Source organism: Cydia splendana, chromosome 3 (assembly GCF_910591565.1).
Source record: "Cydia splendana chromosome 3, ilCydSple1.2, whole genome shotgun sequence".
Classification (NCBI taxonomy): Eukaryota; Metazoa; Arthropoda; class Insecta; order Lepidoptera; family Tortricidae; genus Cydia; species Cydia splendana.
Window position 1 is genome coordinate 18,480,677 of NC_085962.1, and position 9,591 is coordinate 18,490,267.

The 9,591-nt window shown below is 44.0% G+C and overlaps 1 protein-coding gene across 1 annotated transcript in view; it reads left to right on the top strand.

Moving 5' to 3' along the window:
* The window catches only part of LOC134806908 (ankyrin repeat and BTB/POZ domain-containing protein 2), a 33,862-nt gene extending 24,997 nt beyond the window's left edge, over window positions 1–8,865 (top strand). Inside the window, exons 14-25 of the mRNA XM_063780332.1 lie at window positions 400–507; window positions 753–978; window positions 1,387–1,537; window positions 2,398–2,540; window positions 2,731–2,858; window positions 3,307–3,518; window positions 4,268–4,395; window positions 5,077–5,163; window positions 5,497–5,657; window positions 5,997–6,180; window positions 6,610–6,792; window positions 8,392–8,865. Coding sequence (XP_063636402.1) covers window positions 400–507; window positions 753–978; window positions 1,387–1,537; window positions 2,398–2,540; window positions 2,731–2,858; window positions 3,307–3,518; window positions 4,268–4,395; window positions 5,077–5,163; window positions 5,497–5,657; window positions 5,997–6,180; window positions 6,610–6,792; window positions 8,392–8,589 — 1,909 coding nt within the window. The 3' untranslated portion in view covers window positions 8,590–8,865. The remainder of the gene's footprint in view (window positions 1–399; window positions 508–752; window positions 979–1,386; window positions 1,538–2,397; window positions 2,541–2,730; window positions 2,859–3,306; window positions 3,519–4,267; window positions 4,396–5,076; window positions 5,164–5,496; window positions 5,658–5,996; window positions 6,181–6,609; window positions 6,793–8,391) is intronic.
* The last annotated feature ends 726 nt before the right edge of the window (window positions 8,866–9,591 follow it).

The window sequence follows — 9,591 nt, forward strand, 5'->3', positions numbered from 1 at the left end:
AAGCCGCGAACGCGAGTGTGGAGTCCTGAACGCAGACCTGCGAAATCGACTCCACACTCGCGTTCGCGGCTTCGCCCGCGATTCTCGTGCATAGTCTGGAGGGGGCTTAAGACATGGTTGGTTGAAACATAGGACGCTCTTAAAGAGATAGTAGTTAATTAGATAGATGTGTAGCTTACAAACAACAAAACAAGTGTAACAAGTCTGCAGCGATTTTGATAGTCTAGACGTGCCTCAACTGTGGAAGTCTTATTTTATACTTACGTCAAACTTCTATGAACTTCTCATAACGTACTTATAAAATTATAAATAACACTTGCACAGTCTATTTACACTCCATCAAAGTAGTTGCTGAGTTATTTTGGTCTAACTCTGTAATGAACTTAACCATATTGCCAGAGCGCATGCGGCGTTACGGCCCCCGCCCGCCGTTCCGGACGCCGACGACGTGCTGCAGGCCGCCCGGCTGCTGCTGCCGCACGCCGACTGCCCGCCCAGACCTGTCACGTAAGTACCATGAGCGCAGACAGACTACGGGCCCCGCCTACGGTGCCTGACGCTCACTGCCCAGACCTGTCACGTAAGTACCCATATGTGTATTCAGGTTACGGCCCACGCCCGCCATGCCGACTGCCCGCCCAGACCTGTCACTTAAGTGAAGTACCATGAGCGCCATTGCAGGTTGTAAAATGTAAAATTTGTTTAGTGATTAGTGTTTATATCTTTGTAGTTAATGTACTATTCTTTCCCAGATTGGAAGAAGCCATAGAACCAGCGTGGTCCCGCTGCACGCGCGCCGCGGACGAGCTGTCCCGCGCCGCACTAGGGCTCGCGCAGCGTGCGCTTCTGAGCGGCCGGCCCGACCTGCTGGGCAGCGTGAAGGCGCTGCTGCCGCAAGCGGGGCTCGACGCTACCGACGCTGCGGGGCTCACAGTGCTCATGAAAGCGGCGTTGGCTGGGGACGATCAGATTGTGGCGGTAAGTTTTCTTCATCATATTCCGGCCGGCCGGCCTTGCTGGGCGGCATAAAGACGCTGCTGCCACAAGCAGGGCTCGACGCTACCGATGCCGCGGCGCTCACGGTGCTAATGAAAGCGACGCTCGCTGGGGACTATCTGATTGTGGTGGTGTATTTCCTTTTCAGATAGCATAAAATAGCCAAGGAAGTGAGTTCATACGTTCAAACGTTCATAAGTGCTTGTTGATAGGCCTATAGTGCATGAATAAAGCATATTTGACTTTGACTTTGAGTTCTAACGTGTTTTGGTTAGGAAAAAGACACAATATGTAGGTACTATAGGTACACCTTCACCACTAGGTAGTTACTTACTAAAGCGCTCGTCCACTATATCTCTGCTGTTGTCAAATAATTTTCCTTTTTTGCAGATGCTGTTGGAGTCGGGTGCAGACCCGAACATCGAGACGCCGGGCGTGGCGGCGCCGCACGCGTCGCTCCTGTCCCCGCGCTCCCCGCACGGGGCCGCTACCCCCTCCGCCGCCGGCAACCAGTCGCCTGCTTACACCCCGCCTACTGCTGGTTTGTGTACCTTTGATATGCCTTTGATAGTGTTACACCTTTTATGACTATGAAACAATATGTACCTAGTCGTGTGTCGCTGTCGATGCTACCGGCAACTAGTCACCGAGCCGCCGGCTTGCTGCCTACTGCTGGTTTGTACCTTTGCATTGAAATTCGTAGCCTAGCTCCTTTGCCTCCACGACTAACGCTATCGTGGTAGAGTCTATTCGGTAAGAGACGACTCTTCTCTTTCCGCACAGACTCTAGTACTTATACTATAATATATATAACAGTTTCCTTTCCTTAAAGCCAGTCCAGACGGGATTATTTTACGCGTGAAGAGTTTAATTAGCCCCACTGCCCCCACTCTATCGCACTCATGGCTAAATCAAGCTCAGACGTCTATCTTACTCTAAACGCACACGCACGGAATTTTCCGTACGGAATTACATGTGCAAGCGAGACAGCGCTATGCATTTGTAGAGCGACGTCCCGTTCCCACTTATCACTCCGTACGGAAACCGAATGAAAATTCCGAACGTCTGCGGCCAAAGTAATATTGTGGTATTCCACCTGTCTAAAGTGTCCAATGTGTATTTGCATCTCACATTTTGTTTAGAGAAGAGAGTGAGACGCAATACATTAAACCAAGATATAATATATATAATATTTGACAGGAGGAACACCAACCTTATGTAAATGTCCCTAAATTTTTATAATCTGTGGCTGGGGTAGTGTTGCCACAAGGAAATTAATTTTACCCCATTCGTTTATTGTATCGCGGATTACCAAAGCAATAATAATTGTTTTTCTCATTTAAACCCGCGTTTTTTTAATATGCGCTTTTTTAGCTTAATCTTCCTGGTTATATCTTACAGGCTGGACGGCACTAGTGTATGCGTGCAGCGGCGCCGGCGGCGGCGGCGCGGTGGAGTGCGCGCGCAAGCTGCTCGGCGCCGGCGCGAGGGTCGACGGTGCGCCGGCGCGGGGCGAGGACGTCTGCACGCTCACGCCCCTACAGGTAACGTTACAGGCTGGTGGCTCTGTACGTGTGTAGTGTATAAATTAAGCTATGGTAGGTAAAAAAATGTTACGTTTATTGTCATTTTCTTGCATATATATTTAAAAAAAACGACGTTTAAAAACCACTCGAGACTCGACGTGCATAATACCTTACTCAATGGCATCACAATGTACATATTACGTTGCAGGTGGCATGTGGTGCTGGTAACCAAGAGTTGGTGCAACTCCTGCTGTCCCACGGAGCGGACCCGTTCCTTTCCACGCAGCTGAATGACGCTCTGTGCTATAGTGCTGCAGCTCAACATGGATGCTATAGGTATTTTTTTATATTGTTTTGTTTTATATTTTATAATCACATAAAATTATTGTAGTATTCTTTTACTTTTGTATTATGATCATTAAAAAAATCTCATTCTTTATCCATTTAACGAGTCCGGGGTCTCCAAAGTTTATGAATGACACGGCCGTGCCTTTGGCTCTTTTTATTCTTTCCGCAGGACGGATGGAATGGCCCCTCGGTACCTTGCTTCCTGTTTGCAGGCAAGTAAGCAAGCCCAATCTAACCCGCGGGCCGAAATTAGCTAGGAATATATGTACCTACAGTTGCGTCCATCAGATTTATCTGGCGAACTTAATACACGATGTAGTAGGTACACGACGGGAATTAGGAACAGATGTGTTTCCGCAGATCTATCCCCAGATATTTGTGGGCCCCTGAACCAAATTACGTTACAAAATGTAACAATATGTAAACTCTTGTCCAGCGCCGTAGCGGTGTGTTGCACGCACGGTGCGCGCTCGTGCCTACGCTCGTGCGTGCGCGGCAGCGGGGGCGGCGCGCGCGCCGGCGCCGTGCTGTCGCTGGAGGAGGTGCTGGCCGAGGGCGCGCCGCCCGCCGCGCGCCCCGCCTTCACCAAGCAGCAGCAGCGCGCGCTGCAGGACGCTATGTACTACGCGGCTGAGACTGACCACTTGGGTAGCTTTCCTTTATTTTTTTATTTCGCTCACTGAGGAGACTGCATAATATCCGAGTCGCCACGAGAATCATGGAGCACACCATACTCGATATCGAGCTTCGATACCGAGTGAGGAACTTTGAAATCCATGGTATAATAATATACTCCGCCTAGTACTCTCTTCCCGTCTTTTCGTGGTCACGTGACTGACACAAGCCTACGTCATCATGCGACAGCGCTATATGATAATATGCGATAGCGCTATATAAAGTGGCAATGTTATTGTGACGTAGGCTTGTGTCACTCTGGGAAGAGAAGACCATGTTTTATTAGACTATGTTTGAAATCCAACCTTCTCCCCCGAACCGGCGCACCTACTCGAATCAGAGGCAGAGGGCGTAAGCTCGACCGTGGGCGATAAAAGGCTGAAATGATGATGATGAAAGATGATTTTATTTTGATTCCCACTAGTTGACGCTTAACTGTTCAGGTATAGTAAATGTAATTTAAACAAAAAATTGTAAACTAATATTAAAAACTACTGTTCAGGGATTTAATAAACAGGATTATAGTTTAAATTAACCCATTGTCAGAGCGATAAAAGAGGATCACGGAAATCTATTTAATTAGAATTCCTTGCAAACTATCTGAATTAAGATTTGTGTGTGTTGGCTTGCAGCTGTAAGTTGTAGCGAAGAGAAATAAGTAGGCATACTAATTTCTCTATAATTGTAGATAACATATAAAAACAAGATCTTCAATCTTTCAGATATTACTTTGGAACTGCGAGCCTTAGGCGTGCCCTGGTCTCTCCACGCGTGGACGCTGTCATTGGCGGCCGCTGCGGAAGCCTCACTGGACCATGTCATAGACCAACTGCTGCAGGACTTTTTGCAGGTACAATTCCCTTTTATTTTTATATTTTTGGAGTCACATAACAAGAGCATACATAGACATTAGGTAATCAGTAGGTGTTTTACCAGCGGCGAACAAAGAGAAGCTAGTACCGCTAAGTTATTTTATCTTAGCATGTACAAGCAGCAACACATAACTACTAACCATCGGTGGACCTTATGCCTTTTGTAATAAGGTCCACCAATGGACAGTTAACAGTGTGGGCGATGGTATACCTAAGGGAAAACACGATTAAACTCGTTCACCGCTACCCGCCGCATAACAGCCGCGACAGCCTTTGGAAATCATTCAATGGGCAGAAAAGCGTAAGGCTCGAAACAGATCGCTGGCCCAGTATTACAGGGTTCTATGTTACATTTTCCTTATAGTTGAAATTCGACTTAATGTCACTATGACAATGTTCAAATTTCAGTTCGATAAAAGTGAAACATAGAACCGTGTAATATTGGGCCAGCGAGATGTCGAAAGTTTAAGTTTCCGCTTACGTTTGTTCGATTTCCAGGTTTATAATTTAAGAAATCTTGTTTAAGGTTTGCAATAGCTGTTACCGGCTTCTATGTGTAGTGAGACAAATGTCCGAGCTTGTTAAAGAAAATAATGTTATTATTTTACATAAGTATAATAAATTATTGGTAACGACATTGAATTCCAATATGTTTACAGGTGTGCCCATCGGATGATAGTCACTACAGCAAGCAATTCATTTACGAGTGCCTTCCATTGCTGTTCAACATTTTACGATACAGCAAGGTAAATAATGATTAATTGAGCATCCTACCCTCAAGGACAATTTTAAAAAGCTTTACACAGGCCATGTAATTATTAGAAACTGAAAACTTTAAACTTGATGAGCGCAAAACTTGCCATATAAAGAATTTAATGATAATAATCGCGAAACGACTCATTGGTCAAACTCTAGTCAGTGTTGATGCATGCCTATTTGAAAATAACTTTCAGATTCAAAATCAAATTATTCATTTCAGTCACAATTTCTTTAGAGTGTGACGTTTTTATATAATCTTGACGCAGTGGCAACGTTAGTGTAATTATTCCTTCATTCTTTATCGACATTCCTTCGGCTAGAAGGAGGGCACAGTGCTGTTGCTAGCAGACATCCTGTGCGCGTGCTACGGCTGGGAGCCGGTGCCGAGCGTGCTGGAGCCGCCGCCCGCTGCCGCGCCCGCTCCCGCCCGTGTCGACCCGTCATATGTCAACAATCCCTCGCTCGCCGACGTTACATTCAGGTAACGTATTGTGAAATATAGGTAGTTAGTATAGTTCAACTAAAATAATTACATTTTATACCTATTTAGTAACATGGCCAAAATAACAATTTGATTCTGTTTTATAATGAAAAAAGTGCACCATGTTTTTTTTCCTTCCCATTAACATTTTAATACACTTTGCATGACTGCAATGGATTGGTTGACGAAAATGTAAGTATGGAAATTTAGGACTCTTATTTCTCTCTCAGAAAAGATAGAACTTGTGATCCTGAGTAGAAATAAAATAACACTACCTATGCTGGTGTGGACAGCTTTCCCAATATTTATTGTGATGAACAAATATGTTTTATTGTTCAGAGTGGAAGGACGCCTGTTCTACGGGCACAAGATAGTGCTGGTGTCAGAATCGGCGCGCCTGCGCGCGATGCTGGCGCCGCGCGCGCCCGGCGACGCTGCGCCCACCTCCGCCTCCGCGTCCGCGTCCGCGCCCGCCGCGCCGCCGCTTGTGCAGATCAACGATATACGATACGACATCTTCGAGGTCAGTGTCAAGTGTTCACGCAAGAATTGAAATTCAATTATGGACTATTTGCTTCTATCAAGTCCGCCAGTCGTGCACATATAGGTAACTACCGCCATGAATATGCCTAGGTACAGGTATATAATATATACTAATATTACTAATCTCTATAATACCTAAGTAGCCCAGAGGCCTTATTAGCCCAAATTACGGAAATATAGCTCAATGAAACACCAGAAAACGAATCAAAAACTTCAGAAATTAGATAAAAAAAACTTTATAAACAAACAAAATAGTTACTTACACTCTCTACAGATGTGGTTTTCAAACAAGCAATAACTAATTATCGGTTGTCTTTAAATCATTAGGTACTTCCGTTATGAGGGATTTTGATTAAACATATCCAAAATACGGAGTAAAGTTAAACATGCTGTAATATTTGTTTGTCAGCAAGTAATGAAGTACCTGTATTCGGGTGGCTGCGGCGGGCTGGAGATCCCCGACACGGACGTGCTGGAGGTGCTGGCCGCGGCGTCCTTCTTCCAGCTGTTGCCGCTCCAGCGGCACTGCGAGGCGCGCGCCGCCAAGTCCGTGGGGCTGCACAACCTTGTCTCCGTATACATCCATGCCAAGGTACGTCAGAATAATAAGAAGTCTGTTTAGCCTTATTTTTTTAACAGTTTCGATTTTAAATGGTGACTCAATTTTGGTCTCTCTTCTATTCCTATTCTGATTTCATTTTTAGGGTTCCGTACCGAAAGGGTAAAACGGGACCCTATTACTAAGACTTCGCTGTCCGTCCGTCCGTCCGTCCGTCCGTCCGTCCGTCCGTCTGTCACCAGGCTGTATCTCACGAACCGTGATAGCTAGACAGTTGAAATTTTCACAGATGATGTATTTCTGTTGCCGCTATAACAACGAATACTAAAAACAGAATAAAATAAAGATTTAAATGGGGCTCCCATACAACAAACGTGATTTTTGACCAAAGTTAAGCAACGTCGGGAGTGGTTAGTATTTGGATGGGTGACCGTTTTTTTTTTGCTTTTTTTTGTTTTTTTTTTTTGCATTATAGTTCGGAACCCTTCGTGCGCGAGTCCGACTCGCACTTGCCCGGTTTTTTACAACATCCTCTCGTACTTATCTGTTATGTAAGTTAAGGGGCTACCTGAGGTTTTCATCGATTTTTGACAAGTTTTGAATCGTATCTCCTTTTTTTGCACTATAGATAGAATTATAAGACAAACGGTTATCGGTTTTTCAATCTTTTATCTCCGGTTTTGTCCATCGGATTTTGAAAAAAATGAATACTTATTTTTTTATGATTTTTTTAAACATTGTCTAAAAAAACACTTTTTTCGTATCTAGTTTGCAGTGAAGAATCTTACATGTACGAAATCTACATATTTGGGTTCGTCTTTGACTTCTCGAAAAACGTGTCCATGTTTTTAATTTTAAACTAATTAACACAAAAGTTATGGCCAGAAAACCAGTTTTTTAGCCTAAAATTGTTCAACTTTGATGCCAAATATCTCGAAGACAATGAACTTTGAAGTAAATATGGGATACTATATTGCTTAAAGCCGTTGCTGTTAATATAATGAGCTACAAAAAACATTAGAAAACTAAGGGATTCAGATCGAAGGTCATTGGCGTGGGGTAGCCCCTTAAGTTTACGTACTAATGTGATATTTTGGACTGATCTCCACAAAAAAACCAGTGTCAAAATTATTTTTTTTGTATTAATACCTACAAGTGTTTTAGTACCTACCTACAAGCAATATTATTAAGCATCCTGAATAAATATATATTGCTCTATGGGGCTGTCCATAAATTACGTCATCGTTTTTTGACGATTTTTGACACCCCCCCCCCCCCTAAAATCATCCAAAAATCATGCTTCGAATGACCCCGTTTCCTCCTACGTCATGCTACCACATCATCCGTCGTCCAGATCCCCCCCCCCCCTAATTTGAAATGACGTAATTTATAAATAGCCCCTATGTCTATGCTCTTATTCTTTTTCTTCTATTGAACGTTCATTTATTAGATGATCGATTCATGGCCATTTAGTTTTTTCTTTTCAATGTAAACGGCAATTTTATGTGAATCAAATTTTGTGATCGGTTGATGACCGTCATTCAGTGTGTTCAACCCCACCCAAATCAAATTCCAAAATTTGACACTTTTTGTGAAAACTGCTCATTCATTTTGTTTTATTTGCAATTCCAGGTTTATGGAGCAACGCAGCTTCTAGAATACTGTCAAGGTTTCCTGCTACAGAATATGGTAGCTCTTCTAACGTATGATGACTCGGTGAAGCGACTGCTCTTCGGCAAACGACTGCCCGGCCACAACGTTCTGGGCGCTCTGCTCACTACCCTGCAGAAGAGAGTTGAGGCTAGGAAGAGTCAGGCTAAAAGCAGATAGCAACTGGCAACACTCGACAACGACAAATAAATTATGATTTATAAAATAAGATAATCGTTATTTGGTTCACAAGGGGGCAAAGTTGTTGTTTAGCTCCTCGTGCTGATATTGATACCCGAGCAGAAAATGATTCCAAAATTTAAAGTTCAAAAAGTAGAATCTTGAGAGTCGCAAGGGATTAAAGCCACGAGGGTTAAAAATACTTTCCTACCGCGTGAAATACAACAATTTTCACCACACCAACGCGAGGAAAATACTAACTGTAAAACATTACAAATCAAATCCAAATTGACTCGCTAATAAATATTTGACAATTAAAACTTAAAACTTTAAAAGTATAAATTCCACCAGCCAACATGAAGATAAACTCAAAATTTGCATCTAATTACTTTGCCACTCTTATGAATTAAGGTCTCTGCCCACTACACCGTATCATACCATGACCGTGCTGTGAACGTATCAGGCACGGAAGGTAACGCGATACGGACTACTATGCCCACTACGCCGTGTCCACATTGTTTCATATCCGTACATAACGGGTTTAGTGCCCGTAGTAACCGCGTATCATCCCCATAGCATCCGCCTATATATTATCCCCGTAGCATCCGTGTCTCATCCCCTTAGTACCCGCGTTTTATTCGTGAGAGCAAGACTCGTCAGAAAGAGCAAGCGAATAGTTATCAGATTGGTAAGAGCGAGCAAGAAATATAACAACGCGTTTATAACGGGCTTACAACGGTCACCATAAGCGGTTATAACCCGTATGCTCACCGTTTCGCCGCCTGCACGCACCGTTCTGGCAACGTTGCGTGCCATGCACATGCACGGAGCGTTTCGGCACCGGCAAAATATCCTCGCCGACAATGTTTGAAGGTCAGTGATGGCACGCGACGGGTATGGTCGGTGACGGAACGGGCTAGTGGGCATATTAGTCTCATACTTTTTAATACAAAGAATATTTTTTTGCCTGACACGTTCCTACTATGATACGGTGTAGTGGGC